The 19,431-nt window shown below is 41.0% G+C and overlaps 4 protein-coding genes across 7 annotated transcripts; 2 read left to right on the top strand and 2 right to left on the bottom strand.

The window, feature by feature from the left end:
• Window positions 1-109: 109 nt before the first annotated feature.
• Window positions 110-2,771, top strand: LOC135615787 (ABC transporter G family member 6-like). The gene has a single exon (XM_065114749.1). It carries the CDS (start codon window positions 336-338, stop codon window positions 2,622-2,624), a length of 2,289 nt encoding a protein of 762 aa, XP_064970821.1. The 5' UTR covers window positions 110-335; the 3' UTR covers window positions 2,625-2,771.
• A 2,064-nt stretch (window positions 2,772-4,835) lies between these two features.
• LOC135615788 (glycine-rich protein A3-like) lies at window positions 4,836-9,706 on the top strand. 4 transcript variants are annotated; one of them, XM_065114751.1, is made up of 3 exons: window positions 4,836-5,519; window positions 8,296-8,638; window positions 9,159-9,706. In XM_065114751.1, exon 1 carries the CDS (start codon window positions 4,912-4,914, stop codon window positions 5,515-5,517), a length of 606 nt encoding a protein of 201 aa, XP_064970823.1. In that variant the 5' UTR covers window positions 4,836-4,911; the 3' UTR covers window positions 5,518-5,519; window positions 8,296-8,638; window positions 9,159-9,706. The 4 variants fall into 4 exon arrangements, with proteins under 4 accessions (XP_064970823.1, XP_064970825.1, XP_064970824.1 ...); XM_065114753.1 differs by lacking the exon at window positions 4,836-5,519 and adding an exon at window positions 6,854-7,126 and having other exon boundaries at window positions 8,306-8,638; XM_065114752.1 differs by lacking the exon at window positions 4,836-5,519 and adding an exon at window positions 6,860-7,126.
• Window positions 5,659-6,385, bottom strand: LOC103989747 (histone H4). The gene is made up of 2 exons (XM_009408692.3): window positions 6,285-6,385; window positions 5,659-6,185 (listed from the first exon to the last, which is right to left on the bottom strand). The coding sequence occupies exon 2, from the start codon at window positions 6,152-6,154 to the stop codon at window positions 5,843-5,845; it is 312 nt and encodes a 103-aa protein (XP_009406967.1). The 5' UTR covers window positions 6,155-6,185; window positions 6,285-6,385; the 3' UTR covers window positions 5,659-5,842.
• Window positions 9,707-10,209: 503 nt separating the features above from the next.
• Window positions 10,210-17,697, bottom strand: LOC135615789 (kinesin-like protein KIN-5A). Its single transcript, XM_065114755.1, has 24 exons — window positions 17,437-17,697; window positions 16,950-17,142; window positions 16,731-16,860; window positions 16,471-16,629; window positions 15,904-16,377; window positions 15,672-15,769; window positions 15,426-15,582; window positions 15,277-15,346; window positions 14,854-14,930; window positions 14,688-14,741; window positions 14,536-14,616; window positions 14,338-14,449; window positions 13,939-14,025; window positions 13,652-13,827; window positions 13,344-13,505; window positions 13,148-13,255; window positions 12,890-13,048; window positions 12,720-12,803; window positions 12,079-12,284; window positions 11,849-11,950; window positions 11,654-11,763; window positions 11,417-11,568; window positions 11,169-11,334; window positions 10,210-10,464 (listed from the first exon to the last, which is right to left on the bottom strand). The coding sequence occupies exons 1-24, from the start codon at window positions 17,459-17,461 to the stop codon at window positions 10,304-10,306; spliced, it is 3,303 nt and encodes a 1,100-aa protein (XP_064970827.1). The 5' UTR covers window positions 17,462-17,697; the 3' UTR covers window positions 10,210-10,303.
• Between the last annotated feature and the right edge of the window lie 1,734 nt (window positions 17,698-19,431).

A 19,431-nucleotide genomic window follows, 5' to 3' on the forward strand; every position in this document is an offset into this window, starting at 1 on the left:
TCGAGTGTCGCTAAACACCCACACCTACTTATTCCCATCTCCAAAAGTCCAATTTTTGGTGCCACAAGAAACTGCTCTGTATAAATAGGGTGATTAAGAGAGAGAGAGAGAGAGAGAGAGAGAGAGAGTTGAATGACCACAACAAGCTATTCCTCTGCCTTCTCCTCTCATCTCTCCCTCGCTCGACGCAGTCTTCTCCACAACTGTTCTTTGGATTTGGGTCACGTACACGATATCCCCGTGGATACCGTAAACACTGCCCTGCTATCCCGCCGTTTAACCTTCTCCTTCCTCTGCTCTGATTGTAGGATAAAAGGGGATAGCGAAGCGATACCATGATATCCTTGTTCGACCGGCGATCCTCCCCGATGGCAGAGGCCGAGGACATCGACCGTGACGGCCTGCTCGGCCACCACAGCACCCGAGCTAACGCTAACCAGGACTCCGGAGGCGGCGGCGGCGGCGGCAAGTCCATCACTCTCGGGCAGCTCTTCAAGCGCGTCGGCGACGCACACAGCGGCGGTGGCGTCACCGAGAACGATGGCTACGCCTCCCCGGAGCACCACGTCCTCGAGCTCGATGAGTTCGCCGCCGGAGGTGGCGCCGGCGATCACTTGGCCTCCCGCCCTGTCCCTTTCGTGCTCGCCTTCACCGATCTCTCGTACAGCGTGAAGAAGAACCGGAAGATGTCGCTCTTCCGCACGAACGGCCTCGCCGTCGACCCCGCCGCCGGACTCCCGCCGCTGGAGGCGATCTCTGGGACCAAGACGCTTTTGAATTCCATCTCTGGCGAGGCGAGGGAAGGGGAGATCTTCGCGGTGCTGGGGGCGAGTGGCTCCGGCAAGTCCACCCTGATCGACGCCCTCGCGAACCGCATCGTTCGGGAGAGCCTGCAGGGTTCCATCACCCTCAACGGAGAGAAGCTCGAGGGGCGGCTCCTCAAGGTGATCTCCGCCTATGTCATGCAGGACGACCTCCTGTACCCCATGCTCACCGTGGAAGAAACCTTGATGTTCTCTGCGGAGTTCCGGCTGCCGCGGTCGCTGTCCGCCTCGAAGAAGAAGAGCCGGGTGCAAGCACTGATCGACCAGCTCGGCCTCCGGTCCGCCGCCAAGACCATCATCGGCGATGAGATCCACCGCGGCGTCTCCGGCGGAGAGCGTCGCCGTGTGTCGATCGGAATCGACATCATCCACGACCCCATCATCCTCTTCCTCGACGAGCCCACGTCCGGCCTCGATTCCACCAGCGCTTTCATGGTCGTCAAGGTGTTACAGAGGATTGCTCACAGCGGAAGCATAGTGATCATGTCGGTGCACCAGCCGAGCTACCGGATCCTGTGTCTTCTCGATCGCCTTCTTTTCCTCTCCCGCGGACAGACGGTGTACAGCGGTCCGCCTGACGGCATCCCCCGGTTCTTCGCCGACTTCGGCCACCCGATCCCCGACAACGAAAACCCGACAGAGTTCGCGCTCGACCTCATCCGCGAGTCTGAGGGCACTCCGGACGGTGCGAAGCCCCTCGTCGACTTCAACAAGTCGCGCCAGAACACACAACTCGCCCTGACTACCGCCGAGGAGTCGTCTGTTTCTCTCAAGGACGCCATCAGCGCCAGCATCTCTCGCGGCAAGCTCGTCTCCGGCGCGACAGACAGGACGACGTCTGCCTCGTCCGTCCAGAAGCACGCCAATCCGTTCTGGATCGAGATGGCGGTGCTCACCAAGCGGTCGTTCACCAACACCAAGCGGATGCCGGAGCTGTTCGCCATCCGCCTCGGCGCAGTGCTCGTAACCGGATTCATCCTGGCCACCATCTTCTGGCGGCTCGACAACTCGCCCAAGGGCGTGCAGGAGCGGCTCGGCTTCTTCGCCATAGCCATGTCCACCATGTTCTACACGTGCGCCGACGCACTACCCGTCTTCCTCCAGGAGCGCAACATCTTCATGCGAGAGACGGCGTACAATGCCTACCGCCGCTCCTCCTACGTCCTCTCGCATGCCATCGTCGGCTTCCCGCCGCTGATCCTCCTGTCCATCGCCTTCGCCTTGACCACCTTCTTCGCCGTCGGCCTCGCTGGGGGCACGCAGGGGTTCTTATTCTTCGTGCTGATCGTCCTGGCCTCCTTCTGGGCAGGCAGCGGCTTCGTCACCTTCCTCTCCGGCGTGGTGACGCACGTCATGCTAGGTTACACCGTCGTCGTCGCCATACTGGCCTACTTCCTACTCTTCAGTGGCTTCTTCATCACCAGAGACCGCATTCACGACTACTGGATCTGGTTCCACTACATGTCGCTGGTCAAGTACCCCTACGAGGCCGTGATGCAGAACGAGTTCGACGACCCGCACAAGTGCTTCGCCCGAGGCGTTCAGATGTTCGACAACACACCGCTGGGTGGCTTGCCGGACGCGATGAAGCTGAACGTGCTCAAGTCCATGAGCAATTCCCTGGGGGCGAACATCACCGGCACCACCTGCATCACCACCGGCACAGACATCTTGAAGCAACAGAGCATCACTCAGCTCGACAAGTGGGAGTGCCTGTGGGTTACAGTGGCGTGGGGCTTCCTCTTTAGGTTCCTCTTCTACATCGCCCTCCTGCTCGGGAGCAGGAACAAGAGGAGGTAGAGACAGATGTCGTCACCGTGTTGTGAAGTTTCTTTCTTCCTTCATGTTAAGCTTTTCTTTATATTTCTTACGATCTAAGAGATGAACTACTACTTCATGTGATGTGGTTTCAGTGCAAATCTGAATAAAACACTGCTTGTTTGCTAATTCGATTCATTCGGTTTGATGAGAAGAGAGATTTCAAGTTTGTTGGATCACGAAGAATGTGTGGTGAGCTGCCATACCTGCACGTATCTCCCTCGCATGTCGATATCGATACATGTACCACAGGCAAGCCGTGAATTAATGGACTCACGGCGGAGTCAAAGGCGGCGTTCATCCGTCCTCAACGTCTTCCTCGGCTCCAAGAAACCCTCGTCATTGGGTAATCGATTGACCCCTTGTTGGGCAACGTCGATGAGGCACGCACCGTCACCTAACGCTAGCGGGTTCTGCGACAAGAAACCACCAAATCCATATATTAAATGTGGAGTATGCTCTATCGCCATCGTCTCTTCTCCTCGGAACATTCGTACCAGTCGCCGATGGTTTCGACTCCATGCCATGAATGCTCTACCGCAGAGTCCACATTCCATGGCTCGAGTTCAGAGTCCGAGACGTGAGTGTAGACGTTCTTTGTTGGCGGTGGTTCACCGATCCATGCAAATGGCGTTCCGACCAACCTCTCACCGGCTTCAACCACTCAATGACATCCATAAGTAATTATGCATAGTTGATTGGCGTCCCATCTGAAATCAATATGGCGGCGTCGCTCTCAAGCGTCGCACTGCAGATGCCCCAGGAATCGGTCTCCTGAATAGCCCAACGAACAGTTTTTGAGTCTTGCAAACCCTCTTCGCTGTTGTCGGGGAAGAGAGAGATCCATGTGTGTAGCGTTTATCCTAGTGAGCCATAAAGTGAGATGGTCTTAGGCCCTATAATTGACCTAACTAGATCGTCTTAGGCCCTATAATTGCTCGATTTGTTTTGAAAAAGTATAAAGAATCTTTATATAATAATAATAATAATAATTTATATAGCAATAATAGGTGACTTTAAGAAAAAATCTCTCTTTTTCGATTTTCCCCAAAGATGTCGTGTCCCTTTCTTTACTATTGACAATCTCTTTTAAAAAAAATAAAATATTATTTTATTATTTATGATCTCAATATTATCCTTTTTTTATTGTACTTACTCACAATTCCTTAAAACTTTTAAAAAATTTTAAAATATGATTCATTTTAATAACTTAGTTTTAAACTTTCAGTTTGAGATGAAACTCTTCTCCGTTTCGATTAATCAATTCAGATCGAACCGAATCGATTTTAATTTAACGCATACCGACTCAACAAATGACTTGAAAAACCCTAAGCTCGGTAAGTTTACTGTTCTTCCTTAGTTTTTCTTTTCCTTTGTCTCTTTAGTCTCACTCTCTCATTTCAAATATGAATTCTATTTTTTATTAATAATCTCTTTGTTAATTTATACAAATTTCTTTATTGATTTATATGCATCACTACATATCCTGATCGTTAAGAAAAAAAAAAAATACTACATGTGAAATTGTTATTCCTCTATGACATCTTTCAATACAAAAATAAAAAAAACACTTGCACATGGGTTCAATTATTTAGAATTTTAGAATGATATTTATGAGCTTCGATTGGATCAAAATTCTAGTTGGATTCAATTAAATTGATCTAGTTGATTGAATATTCATTGGAAATATACTTTTTTAGAATTATTTAAAATTAAAAATCAATTAAATTATTTAATTAGTTTCTAATCGATTCAATTAGGTAGGTTCAAAATAGATTCAATTCAAAGTATCTTGCTTTAATAGAATTAAATTATTTTTTAAAATTAAATGATTTTAAACTGTTGATTTAAAAAATAAGATATCAATTCTAATATTTTTAATAAATTTATAATATTAAAAATATTATAAAATCATTCAAAAATATTGTAACTGAAAAATTAGATTGATTCATAGTATACTGATCCCCAATAAAAGTGAGAATCGTTATACTGATTTATCAGTATAATTTGAAAAATATAATAAGAAAACACAAAAATATAAAAATGACGACATCTCCCGAGAAAAAATAGTACTTAAGAGTTTTTCCGGAATTCGTCGATAAATAATATTTTTTTAGTTTCACTTTTAATTAATTAATTCTTTTTTATTTTCTAAAAATAGTGTAAAATGCAAAATAGAAAGAAACGGCATTATCCACAGCTCTCTGCGGAGCGCAAGAGAGGAAAAGAAGAGGGCGCGAGACCACACAGAGACGTGTGACAGCAAGTCATGGCCGGCAAAGCACTCCAAATCTCCAACCCATTCCCCTCCACCGTCAGCCCGCCGCCCACCTTCTTCACATGGAAGCCGCCCATGTTGCTCCCCCCTCGCGCCGCTGCCGGCGACGACAAGCCCGCCGAGTCGGACGCTTCCGCGGAGTCCCCGACCGCCGCTGACCCCTCCTTCGAGAAGCGGCTCAACCAGATCCGGCTCAAGTACCGCAGCGGCACCGGGAAGAAGGCCGAGCAGCGTAAGGCCCGGAAGACCCCCGGCGCTGGCGCCGGTTCATCCGGCAAGAAGAAGGGCAGCATGCTGCTCCCGCCGGTTCCGCTGCGGGAGCCGATGGCTGTAGGGGGCGTGCCGGTGGAGGTGGGCTTCACCCCCTACAGCGAGCGGCTAAACGGGCGGCTGGCCGGGCTCGGGCTGGCTGCGCTGCTGCTGGTCGAGCTGGGCTCCGGCAAGGGGCTGCTCCGCTACCACGCGCCGGCCGTCATCTTCATCCAGATCTACACCGTCGCCGCGGCGGGCGCCCTTTTCATCAAATTCGACAAGGAGAGAATCAGCGTGTGGCCCGAGAAACCACCGGCTTCCTCCTCCGCTGCTGCCGGTGATTAACGGTCAGGATTTACTCTACAATTATACTTCAAATCCTTTAAAAAATCTTCTTTTTGCTATTAAAGCTCTCTCTAATTGTAATTTGGTTGGCATGATTTAATTACCACTCCATTCCATCGTTCTCGAGAAAACCAAATCAAATTCCCAGAAAGACTGTAATATTGATTGCGTAATCGTGAGAAATGGCTACAGAACTCTTCTTATACACGAAGCTTCGACGACAACCAGACGGCATTAGACTAAAGAAACCATTAGATTAGCGACTAATCCAATCCGCCGTCGTTTTTAGTTTCTTGACAGCAAGACTTTTAACAAACACAAAGCCCTAACCACCAAAACCATAGAGAGTCCTTCCCTGCCTCTTCAGGGCGTAGACGACGTCCATGGCGGTGACGGTCTTCCGACGGGCGTGCTCGGTGTAGGTAACAGCGTCTCGGATCACATTCTCGAGGAAGATCTTGAGGACGCCGCGGGTCTCCTCGTAGATAAGGCCGCTGATGCGCTTCACGCCGCCCCTCCTCGCCAGGCGCCGGATCGCCGGTTTGGTGATGCCCTGGATGTTGTCGCGGAGCACCTTGCGGTGGCGCTTCGCCCCGCCCTTGCCCAAACCCTTGCCGCCCTTCCCTCGCCCCGACATCGCCTTCGGACAGAGCAAAACCTACAAGCTTCTGCATCAATCGGAAGCGCCATTAGATCAAATCACAAAGATCACGAAAGAAATTTAGGAAACTAGCCATCGACGGGAAGAGGAAACATCGTCTACATGCCTCAGGTTATGAGATCGTCTGCGCTCGGAGCGACGAAGGAGGGTCGTCGGGTTTGATGAATATTTATGGTGACAATGACGAGGTTGCAAATCCGAGGTGGGGACTTGGAGGTAGTTGCAGCCGTTGATGATGGATAGATGGACGGCTCATGTTGGTTTGATTTGATAAGCACGGATCGCTGAAGTGGCAGATGATGCGAAGCTTGGCGCTTATGGATTTGTTTCTCACGCGTAGGGGAATCAACCCAAATCCGGACCACCTTGATCACGTGTTTGGAACGTGGCAGGAGAAAGGTTTTAATTTCCGGAGCTAAATAAAAAAATAAATAGCATTTAATCATAATATTACCAAGCAACGTTAACAGATTTCTATCAAATTTCTTGTTTCTAAGTATCTAATTTTATTTACTTTATGAAGTTTCTACAAATCCAAAATTAAAATGGGTGGAGTGTTGAAAAGATATAAAATTAAAACGGATGCAGCTTTCTTGATATATATATATATATATATATATATATATATATATATAATTTATATTATTAATACCCAAGTGGGTGTTAAACGAGAAACCCACCACCTAAATCTTCACATGGTTGGGCGTGACCCCAGAGGGCCCCACCAAGAGTGGACCCGCGATCAAACGTTCCCGAAATGGTAGTGGGTTCCCCAACATTGCGTGGGCCCTTCGAGTGGAGTCTCCTGGTAGTAGGAAGCGAACAAAGAAGACGCACACGTATATATATGTATAGAGAGAGAGAGAGAGAGAGAGAGAGAGAGAGAACGTGTGTGCGTGTGCGTCTTCCGAGCTTTGCGGATCTGCGATTCTCCTCTCCGTAGTCCTGGTAAGCCTCTTCCCCATTTCTTGATCGGAATCATTGACGACGCTGCTGCCGTTAGGTTTCTATTCTTTAGAACTTCATCTGCAGATCAATTGTTTTCTTGATCGGGATCGCCGTTAGGTTTGTCCTCGATCTGTTGGGGTTTAATTTTCGTACAATGTCCTATATGAATTAGTCCGGGATTACTGGGGGCAAATCTTGGCACGGATGGTTTGACAAGATCCGGTTCCGGTATGTCGAGAAAATCTTGGATATTGGCCAGTGGGGAGGATGGAAACCAGACACGGTTCTGCTATGTAAGAGACCTTGGATCTTAGATAACAGAGTAGGTCTACTGATGTTCTTGGATCCATGAATGACGGATTCTTAGATTGTTGGGATCTTGGTTTCTGATAGAGTTTTGTGGCATCGGAGTGTGGGCTGGTCTGATACGGGACGTGGGAGACAGAATGTCCGAGTCTCAAACATAGCACCTCTATACCGTAGCTTCGTATATTGATTCTCTTCATTGATGGGAGCCTCGTGCATTTAGTTCATTTTTTTATTTTTGATAGCAATCAAGATCGATAATCGTCAATGTTTTTGCTCCAACAAATGAATTCTACGAGGGATATTTGAGTTGATTTTTTTACTGTTTCAAAAATTAAGGCAAATGTATAATTTTATTGTTGAAAAAGTTCTAAATGATGCTCAAATCTTTTATTTGTTCTCAATGCTCTTTAAAGTACTTGTGGGATTAGTTGCCGTTGCAAAAGATCAAGAAACAGAAATCATGTATGAGGTTTAAACCTTCATAAGAAAAACAAGAAATAGGAAAAAAGGGGGAGTTTTTTTTTATTTGCTTTCTTTTTTCCATGTGCCCATTGGCTTATCTGAGGCCAGAAGAAATCTATGCACCGTATAGTTAAGCTTCCTATATGCATCTTAATTTAGATTCTTCCTTAGGCTTAAAATGCAATCTGAAAATTGAGAGCTGTGATTAGTCATTTTGGGGTTGCATGGGCTACAAACTGGCCACCAGCTTTAGATGAGTGTTGTTGGATTGATCCTCATAAAATTTTATTATATATCATGAATGCAAGTGCAATTCCAGTGACCTACTGCTACTATTTCTTTTTTTTCTTCTTTTTCGTTTTTTGTTACTTTCCCTCCTTGTTTTTCCATTGTGCCAGCCACTTGCAGTGAGGAAAATGGGAGGAGGGAAGGATAAGCATGATGGGGAAGGCAGCGGCGACAAAGGATTACATGGACATGGTTACCCTGGATATCCGCCAGCAGGGTATCCTCCACCGCCTGAGGCATACCAACCACAGCCTTACCCCCCTGCACCTGGTGGATTCCCTCCTCAATATGGGTATCCTCCTCAGGGGTATCCCCCTGCTGCATACCCCCCTGCACCTGGTGGATACCCTCCTCAGGGGTATCCCCCTACTGGTGGATACCCTCCTCAGGGGTATCCCCCTACTGCATACCCACCTGCAGGTTATCCTGGTTCATCTGCTCCACCACATCAAGGTATGAATTGTTACTCCAAATGCTAAACCAGTTCATGCAAGTTGCTTTTAACAAGTTGGTTCATATTATTTCCCAAAGAATAGAAAAAAAGAATGATTTCGTTAAAAAAAACTTTTCAGTTCATTATTTGCAACATAGAGTTCTGCTGATTTTTAGAATGCTTAAATTTTTCTATGAAGACTGCATGAATCATTCTCACAAGCACATCAAGATAGCTGTCTATGTGCTGCTGCCCCACATCAAGCTATGAATTTCTATTGCAGGTGCTAAATTAGTCCATTCTACTAAGATATATGTTCGTCACTGAATTCCTACCAAGTTTTTTTTGTTCTTTTTTGAATTCTTAGCAAGTTGATCAGAAGCATTTCTCATAGACATAACAATAACAAATTATTCTCACAAGCAGGGTTTCTAATTCTCTAAGCCACAGTTTTTCAGAGCAAGTTATGCATACTGCAGACTTGTCTACTTGAGAAAAGTTTTGATGTCGGTGTGCTTAATTTCCATCACCTACTTGCAGGCCATGGTTCTCATATGGGCACACTGATAGCCGGTGGTGCAGCGGTGGCTGCCGCTGGGTATGGAGCACACCACCTGGCTCATGGTCATCATCATGCTGGGCACGGTGGCTACCATGGCCATATGCCTGGTCACCATGGCAAGTTCAAGCACCATGGGAAGTTCAAGCACGGCAAATATGGCAAGCATAAACATGGGAAGCATGGCAAGTTCAGGAAGTGGAAGTGAGTATTCAGGTGTCAATGCTAGTAAAACCTTAATAATTTGAAGATATGGAGTCATAATTATGCGGCTGATCATTTCATCTCTAATGCATCTGGCCTTCCTAGTCTGTATTAACGAATAAGAAACAATCATATTATGGAAATTGTCTACCGGTAGCCTGCTTTCTCCATTCCATGCGTAGATCTTAGTGTACTACTTTGTTGTTTACTCGTGAGGATTTCTTGTGAGATTTGGTACATTGTCTTGGTATAGCCGTTCTATTGGTTGGACAAACATTGGTTAAGTAGAAATTATGCTTATCAATTGTTTGTCTTTTCTTATTTAGATTGGACTGGTTGCATGGAGTTTCTCCATAGAAATCATATTTGATGTCGCAAATATTTTGAATTAGAATGATGGATCCTTTACCATCATTTATAGGTGGTTGGGTATTCCAAGTAATAGAGAAAAAAAATGTTATTAGGTATTTCTAGAAATGGAAGTACTTTCTTGAGAAAAATTCAAAAAAAGTTATATATAATATATAGTCTCTTGGATCCATTAATCTATATATTGACAAAGGATAGATGATTGATTGTCAAATCAAGATTATTTCAAGCATTAAGTAAAAAAAGATATTATTAGAATTTTAGGTATATATATATATATATATATATATATATATATATATATATATGTAACTTTTAGGTATCTATCATATAAATAAAGTTCTTTTGACAAATATTACTCACACAAGAATTTTAGATGAAGATGTCAACTAATTCAATTGTTACGATGAAATCTCGTTTCATCATCTATTATATTATTTCTGTAAAAATAAAATAAAATGAAAAAAAAATAAAAGCAATGGCTAGCCATGTTCTTAAAATATTGTGGAAAAGATATTCTTGAAACAAAAATAAGATTTGTTTTGCAAAACGTTTACAAAAGATACGTTTGCAGGTATTCCGGTCCAACAACATCCGGTATGCGTTCTTCATCTTCCTCACGTGTCACGTGTCTCCTTTTCCTCAGGTATTCCGGTCCATCACTCGATGTTTCCTGACGCTTCTCTCCCGTCATTAAATTTGTTTCGACGAATACTGTACGATAGTCACAATAACATCTTACATAAATAATCTCACAGACTGCATAGATAAATCAGTAACAAAAACAATCTGAAAAATAATGAGAAAACAAAAGAGATATGCATGCTATAAAATGAATAAGGTACAGTAGTCCTTTTATCTATTTCATCTAAAATATTAATTGTCAGTAATGTATCACATCCACTTATTTAAAAACTAAAGGGTTTAAAAATATTTAATCTGATGATGATATAAATTTTACACCCAAAATACTTAATCTGGGGATGATATATATATATATATATATATATATATATATTTCACATCCTCATCCTATAAATTTTATAAAAAATATTTAATCTGATGATGACATATAATTTTACACCCAAAATACTTGATCCGAGAAGAGCATATAAAATCTTTGAAGATTGATAGTAAGATCGTATCCCATCCTCACCATTTATTCTGTAGAAAAAGGGAAACTATATGTACATATACAGCCATGGAATAGAGCTTCACTGCTGGAAAACCCAGCTTGGGTGATATGAATGAAACTCTAACGAAGCTGGAAAGAATGAAATATGCTTTTCTCCCTTCTTATGCTCTGTACATGCAGGTATAAGCTGAGAACTAACTACTACGTTATTTGCCCTATTAATTGATGGCTGCCAGTGGAATCCTAGAATCTCTCAAAGACTGAAACTGAGACTCATACGAACCAGATAAATGTTTTGCATCGCCATTCGCCTGCTTCGAAGCAGACATTGAATCCCTGTATGACTTCAATAGTTCCTCAAAATCCGGAGTCCGTAGTTCCTCGATCGATGCTATGCTTGGCAGACTGATCGATCGTTTCTTTGGGGTGGAACAAGATGGTCCGTCAACCTGCTCAATTTGTTATGCAGTAAGTTGATGAACATGAAGATGAAATAAATACCTCCATTTTGTCCATTCATATAATACTTACTGTATATTCTTCTTCAAGACATTTTTCTGCAATGTCTGTGATCTCCACAATTTTGTGGTAATGACCATTTTTCAATTCTCTTAGTTCCCCATGGCATGGAACGAGCACGCTGTCTAGGTTTGCACATGCATCTTGGTCGAGTTTTAGTGAAGCTGGAAAAGTTGGATGATATAAATGTCATTAGATATTGATTCTTATACATTGTCAAATGGGAAGCAATATGCGGGAACATCTTACAGTCGATGCACGATAAAATATCCTTGTTTGAAGTATTGACATCTTCAAGGGTTGATGAAACAGCAGAAGATAATTTGGCACGCAGATGCTGGTTGGCATCCAATCCATTCCTGCACGGGTTCACAAATAGTTTGTAAGACAAATACTTTAGCCATAAAACAACTGGAAAATCATTAGATCTTTTGCTTCAATCACCTGACAATTGAATCTGCTGATGCTTCATTCCCTTTACCAAGAATCAGCAGGGAATTTTGAGCATTTCTCCATTGTTGTGTACCCATTCTAGCCTTTGCCATGCTGCAAATTGTTATAGAGAAAAAAGAAAATTCAATAAAGAATTAGGCTAACTACAGCGATTAATAAAAAAAGGAGTACAGTACAATGCAGTATAGAAATTCTCATGGCAATTATCCATTCTGACTTACCAACTTTTTAAACCTTCTTCTATGTCATTTCTGCTACTTTCAACTGCTGCAGTATCCTCAATATAGTGATTTTCAGTTTCTTCCATGTATGCTTTCCATTGTCCTTTTATACGACGAGTAAAATCGGAAGCAGTTGACATTTCCTTTTGTAGATTACTCGTTCTGTCAACAGCACTAGCTCGGAGACTATCAACTGCGGTTTGAACCTAAAAGAACACAAACAGATGTCAAACTTCTATTGTCTCTGTTTCAACCCTATTTCAAACAATGAGTTTTTGGCATCCATTAACAAATTCATAACAGTGAATAGAAAGACTCCTAAAAGATAATGCCATGTCTAAGCAATTAGATACTGGATAGGATGCATTTAAAAGTGCTTTAAGCCAGTTTTAATCTTTCTCCAATATTCTTGCCATTGAAATTAAGATGATTTCAGATATTAATATTAATGTTAAAAATGAAATCATTTGCTACTACATTTGAACAATAGAAAACATTGTTAATACGAAGTTTGCAATTAGAAGACATTGGCAAAAGGAAATGAACAATGAACATAAAGTAGTACAGTTTCACACATAGCTTGTGCAGGTATAGAGAAGAGATATATGTATTTCACATCTGTCAAAAGTAGTTTTCGTTACCAACTTCTTCTTCCTTGCACTTGAACTAGCTAACATGGCTGCCACTTCTTCCAATAATTGTCTTTCTTCATTAACAACACATTCCTACAGGAAGAGGCAATGGATCAATAAATGGAGTATAAGATGAACTACTGCTGACTACTTTTAACACCCGAGGAACATGGAGTTACCTCGAACTTCTTCTCAACATCATGCAGTTGTTGGTATTGTATGGTTAGTGATTCTCCCAAGATCTTGGATAATTTGGATGCATGAATATCCAAGGTTTCAAAAAGACTAGAAGTTATCTTAGATATGGACCTCATAGATTCAATAGCTCTAAGATGTCCCTGTTGTTGTGCAAAAGAAGAAAACCATTGTTATACAATAGTCATCAGCATGAAGAATTTGTCAACTTCTGAACGTCTAAAATTCTAATAGTAACCTACTTCATGCTGCTGTTGTGCAAATGCAGCTAACTTGTCTTCTTGTTTAGACAGACCTACTTGAAGTTCATTTAAATGTTGATCAGCCTCCGAAGCTATTCCTTTGAAGCACTGGCTAACCAGAAGAATACATATATTAAAACTATTATGATGGATACTTCATAGAGGTTTACATGGCCACAGAAAATAATTTACTCACATTTTCAAGGGCAGTAGAGTGCTTCAACACTTGGGAATTCAATCTTCCAAAGGTATATTCTGAATTCTTGTCAAGTTCACCGGCTAAAGCATCCAAATCTCTGATCCCAGAACCACACTTAGCTTTCAGTCTTTCAACGTGCATTCTGATTTCTTCAGTGGCCTGTGCATAAAAAAAATGTTAAAATACAACATTGCTTAAGGTGTGGTGCACCTTCACAATTGAACTAGTTTCTTCTGCAAGCATAAATGTAAGAGGATACTGATAAACAAACGAAATGGAGATAATCTAATCTAGCATCATTATACCTTGGCCTTTGTAGGTATAAATGATTCCATGTCCTCTTCCATTTCTTTCAGCTGGGTCTCCTGTCGCATCAATGAAGCTGAGACAATTCTATGCAAGTGGTCCAGCTCTTGAGTTAATTGAGACCGGAACTTTTGGACAAGCTTTCTGTTTTCTTCCTCTATTTTACCTTTGTGCTCTGTATGCAAAATTCAGAGGTTATATTATTCGTAATTGAAATTTCATCTTACCAGAATTATGGCACCACGATCTAGAAGATCAAAAGTTAAAGGGAGAAAAAGGTACCAACCTATTTTAGAAAACAAGCTTGAAACGTATGCAGCCACATTTTCTAGTTCTGATCTAAGCTCATAAGCATGCTCAACAAGTGCCTTCTCTGTTAGCAACATTTCCAATCAAAGGCATCAAACATTACACTGTAAAACAAAATGATCGGAAAAGCAAGATGTGGTGGTTTCTAGACCAGAGTGTATGAGTGCCTAAAATTATGTAAAACATGACTAATTTACGTGATGTTACATGACCATCATGTTAAAGACGTTAAGAGCAAGATATACTCATATAATAGCATAGAAATGAACAAATGAGCATGACAACAATTCTGCCTGGTAAAACAAGAGGATATTCTAATTTGATATAGCATCTGCCATCCATGTATAGAACTCCCAAGTATAATAAATTATCTTACCGGACTTGAGTAGAGCAGATATCAGAAATTCCTTAAATTTTATTGTAGAATTTGCTTTTCTGTATCTTTCTTCTAGGTCCAGTAAAGCATGCTCAGCATCCACCAGCTTTTTCTGCAGCAAATTCACACTAATATTGATCTCTTGCCAGAAACAATTCGAGAATTGCCTGTAAATGCAAAAGTAACAGAGACACTTACCTGTGTTCTTTCTAGTTTGTCACTTAAATCAGCACTGAGTAGTTTTTGACAATTGTAAAGATCTTGAAGCGCAACTAGTTGCTGTCAGAGACTAGTGTCAGATTTAGCCTTCCATATAATAGGGTACCATATTATAAAGTTATTAAATGCACCTTATCCTTCAAATCCAAATAAAGTTCCATTTTTTCTATTTTCTCAGCCATGGCCTGAATGAAAACAATTATTAAATGGAATGATAAGAAACGAACATGAAATAAAAATGACCATAAAGGCACACATAAAATAAGAGAGAACCAATGTGAATTATCATAAACTGACCTTCTTCTCAGCTTCTTCAATTAAAAACCTATTGAGTGGAATATATATGCCATTCTTCTCTCTCGCAGCAAATACCTCTGAAATTGATAAAATAAATAATGTAACATATCTGAAAACTAAATATCCTGAACGAGACCATATGATTCATCTAACTAATAGTTGAAGTATCAAACTATATTCTTATTTAAAAACCAAAACGAAAGTTCAGTGTCTAATCATAGAGGATGCGAGACTTAACAATAATGCTTGGTGATTATTTTGACGATCAGGCCATCATAGTAACCATATGATGCATCAAAGCAGCAAAAAGATAATTAACAGATACCTCAACTAAAATGCTGACATAATGCTCGAAGATGTGGACTCCAGTTTGCTAGCTATGTAAAATTGCACAAAATGACTGACAGAAAATCAAGCGATTACCTTGTTTAAGGCGGTCAATTTCTGTGTACAATTCCTTGATCATTGCAGATTTCATCATCTTCTGATTGACCTGTACTATTATAAATTTGATTAGTCCATCTGAAAATTATTTTAATTTAGCAACAAAGAAACTGAAAAATGTTAATGACCTCGGGCTTATTTTTTATATTCTTTGCACGGTGTGCATAATCTAAGGTGCTCAGTGTCTCGTCCAAACAGAGGGCAGAAGGTGATATATTGGCAATAATACATGTTTTAGTCCTTCCACCCAAGGAATCTCTTAGCAACCTTGTCAATTTGCTGTCTCTGAAATGAAAAAGGTCAATACTCAGCCAAAAATAGATGCAAACATGCTAGAAAGGATAAGGAAACAAGATGAGAATTTTCAGTGACACCTATATGGAATATGGCCAGAATGATCAACGAGAGTATTAATAACACGTCCAAGTGTGAGCAAACTTTTATTTATCTCCCCGGCTTCTCTTGCTCTTCCCTGCAATGATAAATATTCAACAGTCATCCAACAATTCTTAACGGAAAATCACGGGAACAGAATGCAAGTAGTCACATTTTCTAATAAATACAAACGACCTAACTCTACTTGATAAACACTAAACTTATACTCACATCTCTAGCACCAGATCGTGATATATTCTCTGAACCAGCAAGATCCACGAGGTTAAGCTTTCCACACTTAATCATCTCCTCTCCCTCAGGAGTGCATTCCTTAATGTGAACTGTAATGGAAAATATGGAGTGAGATCTGCTGCTTTGCTTGTTGAGTAAAGTCTCGGCAGTATGCCTTTTTGCAGACCCTTTGTCCAAGATTTTGTATATTTCACCAGCAGTATACACTGCCTCCTCTTCAAGTCCTCTCATAAAGATGCCTCCCTTTCCATCTTCCATGAGAGCTATAGATTTCTTGGTCTTGTCATCAGAAAATTTTGATTCATCCGGCACCAAAAGATCAGTTATCTCCTCGTTATATAGCTCAAGAAATGTGACTTTCATGCTATACTCAGCACTTTGTGCCTCAAGCGTGTGAAAGATACGCTGCACTGCCCTTGGGATAACACCAGCATCGCTTGGTAATTCTCCATTCTACAAATAATCGGTATATGATTTAGAGACAAGAGAAAAAGTAAAGTAGCTGAAACATTTTGTTCAATGTATTATAGAGGGAAAAAATATTACCTTAAGTTTTCTTCCTCCACCTTCCATCGAGTAGGTTTTACCTGTGCCCGTCTGCCCATAGGCAAAGATAGTGCAGTTGTAGCCCTCCAGAACCTCGTTGACTATGGGAACGATAGCTTGGTCAAACAAATCCTTTTGCATGGAAGTTGGCCCGAAAACCTATATATAGTTATCAAACTGATGATAAATCTATTGCGTCTATAAGTGAAAGAAAAAAATAGGGTGCACTGGCAGAATATTGAATCCAGAGGTATGAAGACCTTATCAAAAGTAAAGGTTCTGTCTATCTGTTTGTTGGAAGTACTATGAGCAGCTGTAACTTCTCGACGGTGTTCATCGCAGAATATGACCACCGGCGTGTTCATCCTCTTCTCATCATCGCTTAATGGTCTGAAATAGTTCGAGCAATAGAATTGGTGAAGCAAACCCTGAAAAGATGAGCCAGGAGCCCCCAAATCTTTGGCGTCCAATTGGTTTACCTGCATCTGAGAATGACCTGGATATTAACCCCTTTGTCCTTATTAAGCTTGCTGCTTGAATTATTGCTGCTCGAGTTCCCATTCCCATCAACCAACAGCCCTCTCCCGTACTTATCAGTGGATCCCGGAGAGCGTGTGGGCGACACCGCGACATATCTCCCTTTCTTCCGGGAGCCATCCATCTCCTCTCCACCTGGGATATCGAGATTCCAAAATCTTTATCATCTCAGCCAAAGTTGTTCGAGTAAGAACCCTAAGTAGGATCGGACATCAACTTCGCAAAGATAAAATAAAAGCCTAAGGTCCCCGATCGCCAGCTCTAATCAGCCAAGGAAAACCGAACAAAACCACCGCAACGTAACATCTCGAACCGCAAAATAAAAAGCACGACGGATCATAACAACACTTCGCATCATCAAGCAAGACCAAAACAGCGCCGGCACCAGAAAGAAGAAGAAGCGGAGGAAAGGACAGAGGAACAACGTACCAGAATACCGCCGGCGATGCGACATCGAGAGCGATCCACGAGTTCCAGAGACCGATGGATCGTTAGCCGGCTGCAATCACACCTAAAAATATGAATAAAGAGAAAAAGTGAGAACTCGGCGTCGCGCTCTCGCCGACCCCGAGTGATTGTTCCGCACTAAATCTCTGGGTTTTTGCGAGATTCTGCTGTCAAAAAGGCATTTTGGAGAGAAGGAGAGAGGATTCCAGCAGCGACGGGGATAGGAGGGAACCTCGGGCGAAGTGGGAGAGATGAAATGAGGAGTTGATCGACCAAAAGTTTGGGCATTAAATTATATGGGTTGGGTTTGAATTGAAGCGGAAACCATCAATGACGCCGTTAGTTGGCCGTTTGGTCCGGCATCCAACCGTTAACTGCATGTAACAAAACCCTACTATACATATGTAATCAAATTACACACACACACACACACACATATATATATATATATATATATATATATATATATATATATATATATATATAACCCTCCATAATTTATGGTATTCTAAAACCACTAATTTTGACTTTTCTCCTAAAGTATTTTTTTCCCATAATACTTTTCCTTTAGTTTTCCCCCTGATTTATTCCTCTGATTCCTTCCCGATCTGATTTAATTTAATTCGATAAGAATTTATACAATAAAAATGAACTAAATTACCAAATAATTATATGATAAAAATACAAAAAAAATATATTAGAAGCCACAAAAAAAATTTATAATCTGAGCCCTTATTTCAAAGTTAAAAAATAATAAAGAATATTTAGTAAGGTATTTTTACAAGTTTTTTTTACTAAACAAATGGTGGCAGTATTTTTTTGTGTATTGTTTATATTATTTTTGTGGAATATAAGAAATTTGAAGAGGAATGCTTCTTTGGTTTGTATCGTTGCCATTTCTTTGGTCGAGAACTATAAATTAATGCTTCTCCATCTCCCGAATAAATTTGTCTCAGATCAAATCGTATCATTGTTTTTGGGAAATGTTACCATTATAGATGTTCTTCTCTGTATTATGTCTCCGTGCTGAATGGGTTGATGCGATGTAGGCAGTTCGTTCTACATTTCCAGAGTAAAATTAAGCTTTCCGGATAAACCATGCTCATCATTAATCAGTCATTATGCTGTAAGTAATAATTGAGGTGATGGTCTGTTGTTTACCCGTTTAATCTGATATGATATTTTCTTGCATGAGCAGAATGCATGCACCATTGCATATGCGAGGAATCAAGCAGCATAGATCTTTTTTGTTCTTTTTTTGGGATATATGATGTTTAGTCTCGAATCTTTTATGACGACTCTTATTCCTATTAATGTCAAATTTGATCGTCAATTACGGCTAGGGAGAATCCATCTCGGGCACGAACACATACATCCGTATTCATATGCATCGAACGTGTATAATTAGATTTTGATAATGTAATCAAGATGTTTATGCGTAGCTATCATATTCAATTTTTATTGTCAACTCAATACAAAATGTTAGATAATGGAAAGAAGTCTATCTTATCTTAATCGTCTTAGTATTTGCAAGATGCTAATATAATTTTTTAAGTTCTAAAAATATCCTATCCTATGACTTTATCTAAAATTATAAGATTGATAAATGAATTCGGTGAGAAATTAATATGATTTATATTTTATATAAAAAATATTTATTTATTTATTTTTTTTTAAAAAAATTATATTTATTTGAATAATACCAAATTTTTATAAGATTTCATACATACATTTATTTATTTTCGTATTGATTTAAATAAAAATATGTACTCTTTGAATAAATATTATAAGGGTAAATTTATCGTAAAAGATCGAATGAACTTTTAAAATATATTTTTTTACCAAATAATACTTAGCTCAATGAATATTTAAGATATATTTTTCATTTATTGTTTACCAAACATTGGAAGTATTTCACAATAAATGCACATTCACTCAAACTCATTTTTCTCCAAATTATACATTAAAAATATAAAT

This window comes from Musa acuminata, chromosome BXJ2-6 (genome assembly GCF_036884655.1).
Source record: "Musa acuminata AAA Group cultivar baxijiao chromosome BXJ2-6, Cavendish_Baxijiao_AAA, whole genome shotgun sequence".
NCBI classification, from domain to species: domain Eukaryota; kingdom Viridiplantae; phylum Streptophyta; class Magnoliopsida; order Zingiberales; family Musaceae; genus Musa; species Musa acuminata.